This window comes from Neolamprologus multifasciatus, chromosome 6, assembly GCF_963576455.1.
Source record: "Neolamprologus multifasciatus chromosome 6, fNeoMul1.2, whole genome shotgun sequence".
Classification (NCBI taxonomy): domain Eukaryota; kingdom Metazoa; phylum Chordata; class Actinopteri; order Cichliformes; family Cichlidae; genus Neolamprologus; species Neolamprologus multifasciatus.
In genome coordinates this window covers 23,525,538-23,543,706 of record NC_140444.1, presented here as the reverse complement: position 1 = coordinate 23,543,706, position 18,169 = coordinate 23,525,538, and the positions used below count along the sequence as shown (strand labels likewise).

Genomic DNA, 18,169 nt, shown 5'->3' with positions numbered 1-18,169 from the left:
AAGAACCTGGTTAGACACCATATTTTTAAGATTTTCAGGGCAGAGTACAATAACCTCAGTTTTATCTGAATTAAGAAGCAGAAAGTTAGCGGCCATCCAGGCCTTTATGTCTTTAAGACATTCCTGCAGTTTAACTAATTGGTGTGTGTTATCTGGCTTCATGGATAGATAGAGCTGGGTGTCATCTGCATAGCAGTGAAAATTTATGCTGTCTTCTAATGATGCTGCCTAAGACATAATCTAAGGTGTTGAAAATTATTCAAATAATAGTTTTTCTTTAAAATTTGTATTCACCCCACTGACTTTACATTAAATCTGTATTATTTCAGGGAATGCAACGGGCAACTAATGTCACCTATCAAGCTCATCATGTAAGCCGAAACAAGCGTGGGCAGGTTGTGGGTACAAGAGGAGGCTTTAGAGGATGCACTGTTTGGCTGACTGGTAGGCTGAAAGATGTTATTTGTAGAGATTTTACGTTGGACTTAATGAAGATGTCATTTTTTTTCTTAGTTTAACCCTTTGTTTTTCTTCTGTGTAAAGGTTTGTCTGGTGCAGGGAAGACCACAGTGAGTATGGCTCTGGAGGAGTACCTTGTGTGTCATGGTATCCCTTGCTACACACTTGATGGGGACAACATCCGTCAGGGGCTTAACAAAAACCTGGGGTTCAGCCCAGAGGACCGTGAAGAGAACATTAGACGTATTGCTGAAGTGGCCCGGCTTTTTGCTGATGCAGGGCTCGTCTGCATCGCCAGTTTCATCTCTCCCTACAGCAGGGTGAGTGGCTCCTCAAAGAAGGCGTCAGCTGAATGAGACAAAGAGATGATGACAATGAGAAGTGTGCCTAGATCTCAGTGGTATTTCAGTAAATTAGGCTCTTAATTTGTCACCATCATCAGTGCACCAAGCTAAGTTTTGCTCTCACTTTTTGTCTTTCATATTTATACATAGTTTTGTATGTTATTATCATCCATCAGGATCGCCTCAATGCCAGAAAGATCCATGAGGCTGCTGGGCTACCTTTCTTTGAGGTGTTTGTGGATGCCCCACTGGACGTATGTGAGCAGAGGGATGTGAAGGGGCTTTACAAGAGAGCCAGAGCAGGGGAGATAACAGGTACAGTATGATTACTTCCAAGGAAGTTTTTTTTTTTTTTTTGGTTGCGTTTGCATATGTGTATTTCTGTCTGTAAACATGGGCACTGAAATATTTTGGATGAATTCAGAAAAAACTTTGTACAGATGTAGAGCTGCGTCATGTCAAGAGTCCAATAGATTTTGGTCAATTAAATTCAAATTAATTCAAGTTAAGGTCCACTTAATGATTAATTGGTAGAAAACTTTTTAAAAAGACTTATAACTTGTGTGTCTTACAAGTGTGGCCGGTATTGTCAACATACAGAAAGTACCATATAAAGATTTACATTTTATGTATTTTTTACCTGCCTGTATGATTGTATGTTATGTGTATGGTTGGTGTGAAACACATCATGCATGTACCTTTTTAGAGCTAAAATGTTGGGTCAAAATGTGCTCTCAACTATTTAGGTCAGGAGTCAAGCAAGCATGCAACATATTTCAACAGTCTGACTACTGCTTGTGAAATATGTTCAATCTACCTCATTTCCTTGCTTTTGCATTTTGTTTGTACTGAGGCTTATCACTTCTGATTACACCAAAATAAGAAACGATCGATCTGTTTGACAGCTAAACTATCACACAGATGTGTTTAATAGTATGAATTTTAAATTGGAGCTCTGTATTTCATATTGTGTTCATCTCAAACATATAAAAATACAAAAATAGGAAAAAATAACCTGTTGCTTAGGTGTAAATATATTTTATTTAAAAACAAAACAGAGTTCAGACTGTGCTTTTTTTTTTCTTTTTGGTAATCAGGTTTTACTGGCATTGACTCGGAGTATGAGAAGCCAGAGGCACCAGAGCTGGTGCTGAAGACCGACTCCTGCAACGTGAACGAGTGCATACAGCAGCTTGTTGACCTTCTTCAGGAGAGGGTGAGGAGAGGAAATATCTGGTGCTGATGCTATTTTTCTTCTACCAATTAGCTCCCTCATCTTTTACACCACCATCACAGGTTAAGATGGAGCCTGTAAGTTCAGACTTAATGCATTACAGTGCTGTTGTTTTTCTGTGAGCCACTAGATGGCAGGAAAGTATCACATTTGTATGGATGTTGATGCTAATGCATCTTCACTTTGTTATATATATATATATATATATATATATATACACACAAATTCCTTTACCAGCATCTTCATTATGTGTGATGTTTTGGAATAATTTCTTTATACCTATTAATTTGACATCCTGATTTTAAACTTTGCAGGATATAGTTCCTGTCGATGCTTCGTATGACGTGAAAGAGCTGTACGTTCAAGAGAACAAACTGGATCTGGCCAAAGCTGATGCAGAGACACTTCCTGCTGTACAGATTGGGAAGGTGAATATCTCAATATCACAAAGCATTTTAATAAGTAAAGCTAAATGATAATCGTTTTGTTATGCGAGTATCCTCTGATAGATTTACCTTTTCTCTGCTGTATGTGACTGTTTAATCCTCAGGTGGACATGCAGTGGGTGCAGGTGCTGGCTGAAGGCTGGGCCACTCCTCTCAATGGTTTCATGAGAGAGAGAGAGTTTTTGCAATGTCTTCATTTTGACTGCCTGTTGGATGGTAAGATTATTATATATTCAACGGAAACTCATTAAACATGTGGCTGGGCATTAGGTGGAGTTTAATGCTGACACAATAATTACCCAAAACAGCAAATGGCTTTCTGTTTGAACTGAAATAGAGAAAATATCCAGTGAGTGGCAGTTCTCTGGATCAGAAGCTGATAGGGGGGAACCAGTAATTTAAATAATTACTCATTACAACCAAAGTGTGCAGAAGAGCATCTCTGAATGCACAACATGTGGAAACCTGAAGCAGATGTGCTCAGAATTTTGTATAAACAACATGAAAGTGTCTACTCATCAGTTCATAATGGTGGTGGTGTTGTAATGGTCTGAGGGATGTTTTCTTGGCACACTTTAGGTCCCTTTGTAACAACTGAGCATCATTTAAACACCATCATTTAAATACCACAGCCTGAATGTTGTTGCTGACCATCCTGTTATGACCAGTCAAACTGGTTTCTTGAACATGGCAGTGAGATCACTACTCAAATGTCCTCTGCAGTCACCAGATCTCAATCCAAATCTTTGGGATGAGGTGGAACAGGAAGTTTGCATCATGGATGTGCAGCCGACAAATCTGCAGCAACGGCGTGATGTTATCATGTCAACAAAATCTTTGAGGAATGTTTCCAGCAACTTGTTAAATATGTGCCACGAAGAATTAGGGCAGTTCTGAAGGCAAAATGGGATCCAAAACAGTACTAGCAAGACGTATGTAATGAAGTGGATAGTAAATGTATTTATGTATGCTCACAATATTCCTATTTTACACATATTTTAAGCATGCTGTATAAGTTTGTGTATAGATTAGAAGTTATGAGTCACTTTGCTGTTGGTCCTGAGGACTGGAATGTCGAGGACAAAGCTTGTGCATTGATCAACACTACACACAGCCATTTCCCATTGTCACCATGTTCCAGAGGTTTGACAGTTGGAGGATTGATTACACACAATTTATGCTAAAACTGGTCAGGAAGCATAGAACTGCAAGTTCTGCTAATCAAGTAGTTGACAAAACAGAAACCCCAATATATTCATTTTGTGTCTCCCTCGTTTGGACATTTGGCAGGCTTGTGTGTGCATTTTATTGGAACCAGCTGTAAGCTCTACTTTGTGACAGAGGGGACCAAAGGAGGGTCCAGGGAGAGTTGGGGCTAGCAGCAGTCGCAGTTCCACATTTTTTTTATTTTTATTTATTTTTATTTTTATTTTATTTTATATTTTTTAGCTGATCTGTGAAAAACGTGCTGGTCTCTATATTTTCATCAATGTGCATGGTGAAATAAATGCCGCAAAAGACTGCGGATTAACTCATGAGTGAGAGAGGGTCTGGCTCCAGTGTAGAGTGTAGAGTAAGGATATTTATTCTCCAGCTTCTTAAATTGCAGCCTTGAAGACTCACTGTATTCAGTGGTTGAAACATATATTCCACATTTAGCCTGAAGCCATACAACGTTATACTTTACAAGAATGGTCGGGATATTTTGTTGCACATTCCCAGTCTCTGGGCATTTTAACCTGCCTTTTGTGTGTTGCCTAATCTTAGTGTCTTTGGACTTTTCAAAAAATTTTTTAAAGCAGATACAATTTACATTTCTGGCAATTTAAAACTATTTTTAGAATTTTTGTTCCAAATTTATCAAAAACCCAAAGTAAAATCAGTCATTTACAAGGTTTCTATAACACCTGTAATTACTGAAAAACTGCCTCGGGAAACTATTAACACTGATAATTTCATCAATAATTCAGTTAACCACACTTGAACTCCTTGACGAGAAAAATGATCTGAAATGTTTTCAGGCCATTTCAGATTCTGGATTCTTTCTTTTTCCATGAATCAGCATTTTTCACCCCATAGGTGGCGTGATCAACCTCTCTGTGCCTATCGTGCTGCCAGTGTCAACTGCAGATAAAGAGTGTTTGGATGGCGCTACAGCTATGGCCCTGGTCTACGAGGGTAGGCGAGTGGCCATCCTTCGTAATCCCGAGTTTTATGAACATCGAAAAGAAGAGCGCTGTGCTCGGCAGTGGGGAACCACCTGCAAGGACCACCCTTACATCAAGGTCAGTGCCTGTGAGGAGTGGTGCATTCAACCTTCCAGTTTTTGCTCAGTGAAGCAGGGCGGGATATTGGCAATGATCTCCTGTCTAGAATTCATTTGAATTGTGGTGTTGTAGTGGCTGTTTATTTGGCTAACTCTGTGTTCACATGTGAAATTATGGGGCAGTTAAGAGGGTTAAACAGAGTGAATACGTATGTATATGTTGGCCCCCTCCTTTGATTTATCCACATTGACATCATGTTTTCCATTCACTTTTGTTAGGAAAATCAATACGGACTTTCCTATGCTGTTGATCTCTCCAGAGAATAAGGCTGCTAAGCATCATTCGTGACTCTTATCGGGTCAGCAGTGAACAGGTTGGAGTAATTAGAGTGTGGAAAACAAATCACAACATGATCCTGAAAACATCTTATAACAGAGCCAAGTGGTTATTGATCGCCTCACGTAGACACTCGTGCTGCTGACAACATTCCGATTTGTATGTATGGTTTGCCAGACCAAATTGAAATCAGGGTGTTTGCAAAGTATGGATATCAAAGCATATTCACATGATAAATTACATATCAACAAAATAAGCAACATGAATTTCTCTTTGTCATCTTCAGCTTTTCATTTGTGGCCTTTCTGTTTTGGTTCTTTCTGTCTCGACACGGGAGTTTTGCTGTGTTTGCTGCTTAGTCTGTAGAAAATTGTCTCTTTGTATCACATCAGCATTGCACAGCCCTGTCAGTAAGTCCAGGGGCTGTCTCATAAATGCCAGTGGAGAAAGGTGAAACGCACCTCCAATAGCAGCCAGGATTAATTCGATTTACTTGATGTTTATAGCAGTTCTCAAAATTTATTGTGGAACTTCAGTTTCTTCCATCGTCAGGCACTCACACTGTTTCCTTGGAAGTGAAATAGTGTAATATGCACACGGTAAATGCATTCACTATTTGTAAAACTGTTGATATTTTCCAGGGCCTGTGCCAATAGACTGCACCTGTACTATTTGTGCAGGTATCCTCATGTTGCACACAGTCAAAAGAAAAAAGGCTACTCCATGAAGCTTGGGTTGTCACTACCAGGTGCTTTAGCTAAGGAATGGCATCACTTTCAAGAAAAAGCAAGGGTGACCTCGGTTTGTTTTAAGAAGACGTAAGCCAAATATCCATAGACAGCTAGCACTTGCTCTCCAGCAGGGGTAGCCTGAACAATGTGGGATACACACCCTGTTCACTTGACTTCCACAGTTTCTTATCTCACAGCCAAAAGTAATATCCCATCAACAAACAAAAACGGAGCTCAGATTAGCGTGCAGTCTTTTTTTAGCCTGTCCGTCTGGATTGAATGATAGGCTGCAAAATCTAGGCATTCTGACTGAGAGCTCTACAGTAGGCTAACCATCCTGTAAGCTTTAGTGTGTAACTATTCATATTAGAGATGAAGAGACTTTCGTAATTCAATCCAGAACCTTTTCACACCCCATGAACCACTCAACTATTAAATGGACACACGTAACATTTAGTACATGTTTTATGAAAAAAAAAAAAAGGCACAAATGCAAAGATCATTCCTTGGCTGTTCAGGCTTTTTAAACATTTTTTTAAATGAATTCTCTCCTGCTGGGAAGATTGAATTTACAATATGGGCTAGTATGTTAGAAATGGTATGGAAGCTGAGCCTTGGCGAAACTACTGAAGACCATCTGCAGAGCTCCAGACTGTCTGTCTCAGAGTAATGTGTGATAAACATGCTGCATGTGAAAGCAAACTGCCTCCCTGGATTCGACACTGATAGAACACAGATCCCAGCTGGCCTTTGCGCATTGCTTATGGAAAGACTGAATAGGCGGAGGAGTGGAGTTTTTCTCAGTCTGTCAGGACGCCCAGTGTAATCACTTGATCTTTTTGGTACACCCTCGTATTGCAGGTGTTATAGTTGGATCCAGAGTCTCTTGCTCAGCCTCCAACTAAATGTGTTTGAGATTGTACTGCTCATTTGCCAGCTTCCACCTTTTTGCTCACCCAGCCCATCTCTAAGTAGATCGAGGAATTGTTTCCATGTGTCTCTTATCAAGCGCTGTAGGGCTCAGGTAGACGCTCTGGTGTGCTAATGTCCTGAAATGATCTGGCTTAAAGTGTCAATGGGTTGATGGAAAGCAGCAGCTTTTTGGTGTTGGTGACACAGTTTGTTTTTAATTTCACCTTAGTAAAGTTTTAAAAGTGGCTGTTTTGTGGATTAGTGCAGTCTGCTTATTGGAAAAGGTTTAAGTCAAAATTAATAGTCTTTGTGGTATCTAGTGATTTTGCACTCTTGGGTCAGACTTACTTTTAACCTCTGGCTTAACAGCTCTCTTAATATCGCACCACTATTGGCAGTTTTTTTTTGTAATTTTCAAAGATTTCCTTCTTTCACCTTATTCATAATGGAGTCTGGCATGGTAATGTGTTTTGAGATGTATTAGAAGCTGCAGGCTTCATGAATTGATACCGTGACTCCTTAGTGTCAACACTTGATGTCTCATTTCTGGATTTAGACACATGCCACATGCTCTGTGTTTCCCGAACCGTCGTTCTTTGTCCACTTTAACTTATCATGTGTTCAGCCTACTCTAATTAAGCTCTCACTCATTAGAATGTATGTATGTATGTATACACAAGTGAATGTTTAACTCCCAACACCAGAACCAATCTGTCAGCACACCCCTTCATTCATGACTACAACGTTCTGATCCAGGCTCTTTTCTGCTCCACAGAACATGTTGTTAATCCACACGCTTCCTGTTTGCCTGTCTGTCACTCAGACATGAAATCCACGGCACTGGAAGCTATGGTGTGGTTTATTTGGCTAGGGCCCCCTTTTACAAGTGAAGTCATAGAGAAATTATAATGGGTAAACATAGCAGATTTAGACCTCCTGCTTTCATACAGCCTTGTAGACGTTTTGTTTTCTGTTGACTTATGTTGGCAAAATCTGTGGTGATTTGCCTATCCTATTGTTCAGCACTATCAGTGCTGTAAAGCGTCTGTCGTGACTTTTATCGGGTGAGCAGCAGACAAGCTGGAGCACTTGAGGGCAGGTGGTTATTGATCGCATCATGTAGACACCTCCTCTGCTGACAAGATTCAGATTTCTATATATAGCTTGCCAGCTCAAACTGGAATCAGTGTGTTTGTAAAGTATGGATATCAAAGAGTATTCAGATGATAAATTACATATCAACAAAATAATGACATAGACAGTTTTTTTTTTTATCCACTTATTGTTTTCATTTTTATTTTTGGCCTTATTTGAGTTCACAGTCTAACTGCTGGAGCTGTTTGCCGCTTGGTCTGAAATTTGTCACTTTGTATCACATTAATAATGTGCAGGCCAGTGCTTTCAGTAACTCTAGCTACAGTCTCAAAAGTGCCACAGGAAGCAGGCGGAAGATATTGCCTGAAACAATAGCAGCCTTTGCCTGGATCCTTCCTGAGCACTTTGGTGACATTGTTGGATGAATCTCACGAGGGGAAAATTTCTCTGCGCTGTGGTCATGAGCTCATCCCCAGGTTTTGTTGCGGAATGCAATCTGATTTTGTCTGTTATTGAAATTAACAAATGCTGAGGGGAAAGCACAGCAGAGTTTTGTTGGCTGTTTAACAACTCACCAAGACTTTGATTTATTTCATTTTGTCCTTTTGCAACTGGGTAATAACTCAGGGGTTTATTTGAATTCACCCTGGAGTGGTTCCAACAGAGTGAGACTTTTAAAGAGCGGTGTCTTAAATCTGGTTTATGTTTGTGTTGCGTTCACCGTCACGATCACTGTGGCTCCTATTTCAGATGGTGATGGAAAGCGGGGACTGGCTGGTCGGTGGTGACCTGCAGGTTCTGGACAAGATCTGTTGGAATGACGGTCTCGACCAATACCGACTGACACCCACTGAGCTCAAACAGAAGTTCAAAGAAATGAATGCAGGTATTGGAACAATATCTGTTTGTTTATTTTCTGTCAGAGCTAAATTAACCCAGTGATGACATTCTGAACCAGGGAGAGTGATGGTAATGTCCCAGTATTTATAAACAGCTACCTTCCTTTTCTTTTAAAACGAGAGGAAAACTTTAAGCAGTCTAGTGCCGTCAGTCCACTCACTTGTTTATTTGGTAAATAAATAAGAGCATCACAGTAGGAAGGTCCCAAGAGAAAAGACTACAGTGTTATTCAACACTTCATCAATAATACACAGACTGTATGTGGTTCATGTGCATGAAGCAGCTAGATGATTTCTGTGTGTAGATGATTTTCTTTTGTTTGCTTTGCTTTTGCTTTGCAGATGTGCGCAGATGTGTTTGGTTGCCGTTTAACAAACTTCTTTTCTCCTTTTTCTCTGTTTAGATGCTGTATTTGCCTTTCAGCTGCGTAACCCTGTCCACAACGGGCATGCTCTCCTGATGCAGGACACCCACAAGCGTCTGATCGAGCGAGGCTACCGTCGGCCTGTTCTGCTGCTCCACCCACTAGGAGGTTGGACCAAAGATGATGACGTGCCACTGCCTTGGAGAATGAAGCAGCATGCTGCTGTGCTGGAGGAGGGCGTTCTGAATCCAGAATCTACTATTGTTGCCATTTTTCCCTCACCCATGATGTATGCAGGGCCAACTGAGGTAATGATTATCAAGAATGTTTGAGGTTTCTTCAAACAAGGCATCAGGTTTGCTTCAAAAGTGATAGAGAACAAAAGCGTGGCTGCAGCTCTGAATAATAACAGGCAGAAAAGGAAGTGGGCAGTCGCATGATTTCTTTGCAAATTTCTGAGAGTGAAAAATGGCAGGAAAGGAAATTTACAGTTGCCTTGAGGCGCTCTGTTTAACGTTTTCATGCCATACACAAACCTCTGTGTGTGACTGATCGTAGCTGAGAATCTTTTAATCACTCACTTATGATAATCAGAAAGATATGTTACAAATTATTGAGAGCAGATTGCAGGATGGTGGATCTCAGCCTGCGAATTTAATCAGTTCCTAATTCTGAAAGGGAGATTTTTGAAAACTATGCAAAACGCAACCTGAGTATAGTTTTTCTGACTTGGTTTTCCACAGAAATGTAGAACCTCCTCTTCATTATTACAATTTTCAAAGTATTCTTTAGCCCATTAAAGGCTTGCTGTTATCTCAGTCTTATCTAAAAATCATGGCCAACATGTAGAAACCTAATGGCAGTAGTAATGGTAACTTTCAAGGCAAAAAGTCCAGTTTCTGATGTTATTGATAATGAAAAACAGCAACAGCGTAGGAGAAAAGCAAGTCCTAAGGGGAGCAATTATTGCAGGCTGGCTGACCTTGTGTGGAGTTGATGTCTGCCTAAAGGTGAAAATGGTAAAAGTAGCTTCTTTTTTTTTTTTTTACTTTCCCAGATATATCAGACATATTTGGTAAAGGAATTATTGCTAATTGGTAGACACTGAAGATGTACACATGTGCACATTATATCCTGTTATGCTACAGTCACACTCTAGGGAAAAACAATGGAACAACCAAAGTTAATGTGACCGTGTGCAATAAACGTGCAGTTTCATCACCTTTGAAATGGTTGCTTTGAAGACAAGGACCAGGTTTGTGATCACTTACAGTCAGTTGCCGCCTTCAAAGTAACTGTGGTGCATCAAGGCAGCAATAAAATGTGTTGCACTCAGTCTGTTTTCAGTGCAGTGAGTTAGTGAATGGGGTCAAGTTGGCAATTACATGCAATCTGTTTGTGATAATATACCAGTTAAGCATGATAAATCAGTGAAAGCAACTAATTGTTGCTGTCTACGTACACAGACATATATTACATTCAGAGTCAATCCAGAACCTCACAGTTCTGAAATGATAATTTAGAAATTCTTCCAAATGGTGCGATCCCCGGGCTCTCTGTCCTGGTCGTTGTCACACTTTACCCTACCGCCTACTGGTGTTGGCCAGAGGGGCCGATGGCGCGATATGGCAACCTCGCTTCCTCTGTCAGTCTGCCCCAGGGCAGCTGTGGCTACAACCTCCACCAGTGTGTGAATGTGGGAGTAAATGAATAGTGGCATTGTAAAGCGCTATATAAATCCAATCCATTATTATTAGCAACTATTCTCCACCGTGAACTATGTTAAAAACTAACACTGCTCCCGCCTCACAGATAACAGATTACAGTCCTGCGTAAAGATGAAAGTAACTTCGTACAGCCCCGATTTGCAGACAATGTGCACAGAGGTTCAGGAGCAGAAGTCCCATTGTAAACATATCACGGCAGACCCGACGCTGTTTGCATGAACGTGCTTTTCAGCATCTCTTTATTGATCACTTTTCACACACGGTTGCTGTACGCATACAGCCGGTGTTAAAGCTCACAGCCCGACACATACCAACACAGCATAGATGGCACAGACATTAAGGCGGCGAGGTGTGATTGCGGGTGCCGCTCAGGTGTGTCCGCCTCCCCTGCAGCGGCGCTGCAGACCACGCCCTGCCACACACATTAACCAGGTAAAATACATATTTAGGCAGAATTTTGCAAATATCTATTTTTCTTTTTTTAGCAGCATAGTGCTTTTTTTTCCAATTATTTTTTAAAAGTCAGGTCAAGGCTCCAAAAGCCCAAAGGCGATATAAGGGTGGTGGCTCACAACAGTTTTTGTTTGCTACATCGATCATTTTCGTTCAGCTGGGTGTCTTTCCTTTTGTTATATTTCTTTAAGAGTTCAAAATGTGTTAATTACATAAATAAAATGTAATTTTCTCTGTAGCACTTCATGGATTTCATAAGCAACACACCTTAGTTGTTCACACAAAGCATAAAAGTAAAAAACAGTATATACAGTGTTATCTTCATTTTAGATGTCAGAAAGTATTTGCGGCTCCCAGTGTTTTCTTTTGCGTGGAAACTGGGTTTTTGGGTGTTAAAGGTTGCTGACCCCTGGTGTAGACTGACTCAGATTGAAATGTGTTGGCAGTCTGTCTGCATTTATAAATGCAGATATTTGCAAACCTTCATCAGCCTGCATGAGAGTGAATGCAGTCATGTCTCTGTCAGATTGAGACCATTTGGAGACATGTGGGCCATCGAGGGCGGTCGTGGCTCAAAGAGTTGGCAGTTTGTCTTGTAACCGGAAGGCTGCCGGTTCGAGCACCGGCTCGGACACTCTCGGTCGTTGTGTCCTTGGGCAAGACACTTCACCTACTGGTGTTGGCCAGAGGGGCCGATGGTGCGATATGGCAGCCTCGCTTCTGTCAGTCTGCCCCAGGGCAGCTGTGGCTAAAACTGTAGCTCGCCTCCACCAGTGTGTGAATGTGAGCGTGAATGAATAGTGGAATTGTACAACGCTTTGAGGGCCCCGAAAAGCGCTATATAAATGCAATCCATTATTATTATTATTATTATTATTATGTTGCAGTCCTCCAACTAGTCGTCCCGCACCTTGTGATGGAGGATTGTGGTTGCCAGAATCACCTGGCAACCACCAGTTTTTCCTAGTTGCAGAAAGGTTGCCGTGCTATTTTGACTTTAGTGTGATTGAGCTATTAGCAGTGTCATTGTTGCTGCTTTCATTATCCAGATTGCTGTGTTTTAGTACAGTCTTGCACACGTCATAAAGACTTATTGTTTGTCTTTATAAATCCCACACAAGTGGAGCAGTGTTAGTTTCACAGCTATAGCATTTTCTTTGTTCTCTCTGTCCACAGGTTCAGTGGCATTGCAGAGCACGAATGGTGGCCGGTGCCAATTTCTACATTGTTGGTCGTGACCCTGCAGGCATGTCTCACCCTGCCACAGGAAAGGACCTGTACGAGCCCACTCACGGAGCCAAGGTGCTCACCATGGCTCCGGGCCTCATCACCCTCGAAATTGTTCCATTTAAGGTTGCTGCTTACAACAAGGTCAAAAGGGCAATGGATTTTTATGATCCAAAAAAGTGAGTACTTTTGTCGAAGGTTTTTCATTTAAGAAAAAACTTTTCCATTTTGTTTTCCTTTTGTTTTAAATCAATTTATTACAGAGATGGTTCACAGGCAGCGCTCACTCACATTAAATTACATTTGTAGATTTTGTCCAGAGTAATACTTCACATTTAGGCCAATTAGAGTGAGCAGCCTAAACAGAAATTATATTCCTTAAATTAATTACTCATTAGGCCTGTCTTGAATGCAAAAAAAAAAAAAATCCTCAGTTTTCTTTCTTGCTTTCTTCTTCTCTCTGTGCCCTAAAAAGCTGAGCCAAGAATAACAGCAATTGTTTTTCATTCGTATACAGTTAAAAGCTTTTGTGCAACACTACGGGCTTTGATGTTGCTCAAAATTACAGAGACCTGCCATTAATTACAGTCTGTATATGGACACTGCACGTTGTGATTAACAACAATCATGCAATTTATTTGGATTTCCTGCAGTCTGATGCAGCCTGTTCCATCAGGTTGTGCAACTTGGGTTGTGTTCAGCCAGCAACGTTAAAACTAAATATTGCAGCACTAATCAAATGATTTGCTTTGTTTTCCATGATGCATGTTTATGATGTAAAGTCCAAAGTGAAGTGCCGATCAGGCACATCTAGTTCTTCTGTGAATCGAAGTACGCTGCCTCCTTGAAATAGTTTGTTTTAAAATGTTATCAGCAGATTTCGTTAAGCAATCGTTGGCTTTGAAGTGACACCGCTGGCTTGGTGCTCTGCATGTGAAACATTTACTTGACAGAAAATTTCTGTTGTCTGATTATCTAAATAAGATGTGAGGTTTTGTGTTAAAATGGAATGTGTTCTTGAATTATTTTAAGCAACTGACAGTTTAGATTATAACCTAAACAGAAAAAAACCAAAGGGAAAAAAATAACTTGCCACATACTATTAAATGAACATGTATGGAAACAATTCCGTACGCATCATAGCATGTCAAAGTTTGCTGCAGACTTTGACGCTGTCTGCAGAAAAATTGCACTTTCTGAAATGTGGAACTTTTACTTTGAAGGAACTGTTTGTATTGCACTTTCTGCTCAGTGAGTAGCTGGCGGGTGTTTGCAGAAACGTGTGCATCTTCCATGCAAACTATGTGGGACTGCAGCAAACTGTTAGCGAGCAGTGCAAGGACAAGGAGGTTTTTGGAGTAGCAATGTGTATTTGTTTACACAGTGCATTTTTACCTGATGACTGTCAGGAACCTCCATCAACCATACTGCTGACTGTTCTCTGAAGCCTCGAGCAAACGGGCTTTATTTTATTTATTTTTTTCAAAATATTATCTCATATTTTATATTTTGTCCATTTTTATATTAATGCTAATGCCAGGCATTCAATACAACTCAGCTTCTAAAATCTGCAGTCGTCACTCGTTAGATTTATGATCTTCTACTCTTTCAAGCACGGTGCCCTTGCCACATTTTAGGTTTAATATGGGCGCTCATTTTAATCACAGCACCCCTCAGTCTTTCTCTGAAGCATAATGGCTCAGACCATGGAAGGCTGTTTCTAATTTGACACTGTATAACTTGTTCCCTGAAGAATTTGCCTGGAGCTCCTTTACCTTACTTTCACTGTTTCTTAATGTTTCAGAGCCACAAGATGTGCGCTTTCATGTGATAACAATTTAGCATTTTAAATAGCACGACTTTGAGCCTCTCTGAATGTGAGCCCAGTTCAGATAAATGTGAATGTCTGCTAACAAGATGTTTAAAGTCTTGATTAGCCCTCAGAGTAATTTATAAATGAGGATAGCCTGGGCTACACTTAGCACTGGTCTAAGATGAAGACTGTCCTTGGCTGACTGCTTCACACAGCGCTGTTCAGAACTTTTCATGTGACCTCAAATGTGCAGTGAGAAACCATCAATCATAAAAATATAAAGGAGAGGATCTCAGAACGTGTGAAAGATACTTAAAAAACGTTGAGAGAGGAGAATTCAGTCTCAATATTAGAAAGCATTTCTGTCGTGCAGACAGTGAGTCTGACAGTTTGATTGTATTGATTGTTACCCAAAAGTGGTGATGCTTATTTTATATTATCCATCCATTTTCTTTCCAATTCAGGGTCCTGAGGGGACTCGAGCTTATCCCAACTGTGATCGGGCAAAAGAAGGGCAAAAGAGTGTTCATACCTACAGCCAATTTAGAGTCACCCTAACATGCATAACAGTCTTTGGACTGAAATACGGGAATGCTTAAGCAGGCTCTGGATTCCAGGACCAAAGACTATTTTGCTATGAGGTGATAGTGCTAACCACTGAACCACTGTGCCGCCCTCCTGTTTCTTTAATTGTAATAATTTAAATCTGTATTAGAATCAGTCAAGGTTGCATTAAACTGCAAACCGTAAAAGTTTAATAATGTCATTTTAAGATGCCACAAATCATGGTTATTGTAGTTAACTGAAACTAAAACTAGGAGAAAAAAATCATTTTAGCTAACTAAAATAAAAATAAAAACTTGACTACTGAAAAAGATTAAAAATGATTTTGTGAACTTGGAAGACTCAAATAAAATTATTGAGGTAAAACGGTTAGTTTTACCTAGTAGTAATGTACCTAGTAGTTATGTACATCTTGCCTCTGACATATAACCTGCAACAATAACTATTTAAAAAAAACTAAAACTAGTGCTGAAACTAATAAAAACAACACTAAAACCAAACTTTTTCTAAACAATAAAAACTGAACTGCAACAGGAAAATGCACTCTGGAAACTCTACTGAATTAAAAAGATAGAAGTCAAAACAAAATAAAAAAATTTTTAAACTAATAACAAAATCATAATATAAACCATAAATCAGACTTTTTCTTGACAGTGTTGTTTTAAAAAAACTAAACCTTTTGCTCTTGAATGGGAAGAACAAACCAACAAAAGGGTTTCTGAATTAAGTCCACCAGCCGACTGGGATCTTTCTGTGTGGGTTCTCTCAGGATACTCCATTTTCTTCTAAAAGTCCAAAAACATGCATGTTAGGTTAACACCCAGACTTCCTTATATATTCAGCTTGCTGACATACCTGTTTATTTAGGCTTTTTGCAGGTTTTATGCAGTGCTTCCCTTCAAGGCGGTCTCAGGGGAAACACTGTTAATACTGTTCATGTAGCATCTAGTTCTAGAACCTCAGTAAGCACAGTTTGCCCTGCAACAGAGGGAAATGCATTTGAGGTCTGTGAGTTCACTCAGAAGATGCTTCAATTAAAATCAAATCACTGAAGAATGTTGCATGATCACAAATACAGGGTCTATCAAATCTGATTATAAAATACATAATGTTTCCCCCGCCGGACGCACGGCGTTTGTCCATACACTAGTCAAGAGAGTTCCCACCAGCTCCTCCTGGTTTCAGCTGTTTTTATTCATTCTCTCTGCTCTCATATGGAGCTTTTTCACTGTAGAAAACAACTGTTTTCACTGTAACTGGCTTAACTGCAAATATCAGATCGTCTAGCTGATGAACACAATGGGCCAGGCGGACACAAATATGGCTCCAAATAAAAGCCAGCGTTTCTCAGTTACTGCTGTTATCAAGCAGCTGCGATTATATGTTGGTATTTTCTGCGAAGCATCCCCAGCATAGCTGCCTTTTTCCAGTTTAAACCCAGGATTAAAGAAATGCAGATTCTCTCACTTCGTCATGGTTTGCAGCAACAGCTATCGTGAGGCAGACAGCAGCACAACACAGGCGCATAAATCACAGCACAACATGTTGACAGTCAGCTGCACTGGCCTCCTTTTCCAGCCACCACTGCTATGGCATGCTGGTGCTTGCCGGATTGTGTGACATTATCTCTCCTGCCACAGAGTGATTTTGCAGGAATGTCATGCTGTGAGAAATGGTCAGCATATGAAATGTCATTCATAAATGTATTCTCATATGCAAACAATCATCATGTCAAATTTCACAGGGTGGGATGTGTCACAAGAGAGTGTCATAAAAGCTTCATTTTGGTTTGCAGAAATGTTAACTGGCCTGCTCCTTGATCCAACTGATTGTAAAAGAGCAGCTGGCTCTGTTGGGCGTGCCGTTGATCGGCATCTTTTCACTGATTGAAGTAGATCTGTTATTCAAAGCTCCCCTGCTTTTTGTGTGTCTCTCTCTCACACTCTCTGTCATTTTGTTTTTAATTACAGCCATCAAGATTACGATTTCATCTCAGGCACACGCATGCGTAAAATGGCTCGCGAGGGAGAGAACCCTCCCGACGGCTTCATGGCGCCCAAAGCCTGGGCCGTGTTGAAAGAGTACTACAAGTCACTGGAGAAGGCCTAAAGGTCAGGTCTCAGCTGAGGGGAGGAAAAACATGACAAAAAACATGGGAACACAGTGGTGGTTTCTACTGAGGTTTGGGACCACTCACTCATTTCTAACACAAACTTCACTCACTCTGGCTTCTGTCATGGTTTTAGTCTTATCTGTGTTTTAGCTGTATGTGCTTCATTTAACTAAACCTCTCCTCTGACTATGAAATGTAGAAGCACAGGTCAGTATACTAAGAAGTTCAAGAGAACAAAATAGATATTCTTTACTAACATGATAACTGCAAGTTCTGATCAGTGGTTAAGAGTGTTGTTTTTAAACATCCAAATGATGATGAAGAGTCACTGTTGACCAGTACTCAAATATTCGGGAGAAGTTGTTATAATTTGTTCTAGTATTTAAAATGTTACTCAACTCACTAGAGTCGACTTAACGCTGTACTTTTGTTACTGTATGCGTACACGCAGGTGTGGTAGTGGCTCAAATGTTACTGTACACAAGTGTTTAAAGTATAAATTGAGTGCCTTGGTCCTCAAAGTCAGTTCACATGTTCACATTGAAGATGGACACCTGCCTCTTCTATCATTGGTTGTATTTTTACATTGAAATGGTCCAGTAGGTCAAGAAAATTGTGAAAAACAGATCAGCGGTTATGTTTTTTTTGTTTTTTTTTACCGTATAGTGCAGTCTTTCTTAAACTTCACTCCATTTTAATTTTGCTTTTTTGTGTGTTGTGTTTGTAGTTTTGCTGCTTTGAGATCTATTTACTTTTTTTCTCCCATGTCATGTATTGCTAATATTTTCCATGTGGTTTATTGTGCTTTACCATGGGATCAGATTTTTAATCTTTCCTTGTCCAATAAATCATTTTTAGCCAAAAGAACAATTTGTCTACATTTTTCTTTCTCTAAACTTAAGATACATTAAGGAACACGTCTTAAGGCACACCAGAGATTTATATACATAAAATATTCTCAAAGATTTATTTTTTATTTTTTATTTTAATTGACAGCTAGGAATTTGGTTTATTCTAGAAATTAACTGTTATCTCACTGTGGTTGTTTATATTTTGGCAGCTAAATGCGTCCACTTGCTTTCAATCGACTCGGTCATCTGAATGAACAATGAGATTTACATTTCTCCACTTTAGTGAGCATTGTCTGCTGGAACGTCAGTTCACCCCCTGTTGGTCATTTTGTA

General features: G+C 40.1%; 1 protein-coding gene across 1 annotated transcript in view; it reads left to right on the top strand.

Annotated features, from left to right (window-relative positions):
• papss1 (3'-phosphoadenosine 5'-phosphosulfate synthase 1) overlaps positions 1-17,855 on the top strand; it is a 32,752-nt gene extending 14,897 nt beyond the window's left edge. The window contains exons 2-12 of the mRNA XM_085161932.1: positions 330-444; positions 544-779; positions 980-1,118; positions 1,901-2,019; positions 2,352-2,465; positions 2,588-2,699; positions 4,563-4,768; positions 8,575-8,710; positions 9,128-9,396; positions 12,445-12,674; positions 16,843-17,855. Coding sequence (XP_085018058.1) covers positions 330-444; positions 544-779; positions 980-1,118; positions 1,901-2,019; positions 2,352-2,465; positions 2,588-2,699; positions 4,563-4,768; positions 8,575-8,710; positions 9,128-9,396; positions 12,445-12,674; positions 16,843-16,981 — 1,815 coding nt within the window. The 3' untranslated portion in view covers positions 16,982-17,855. The remainder of the gene's footprint in view (positions 1-329; positions 445-543; positions 780-979; positions 1,119-1,900; positions 2,020-2,351; positions 2,466-2,587; positions 2,700-4,562; positions 4,769-8,574; positions 8,711-9,127; positions 9,397-12,444; positions 12,675-16,842) is intronic.
• The last annotated feature ends 314 nt before the right edge of the window (positions 17,856-18,169 follow it).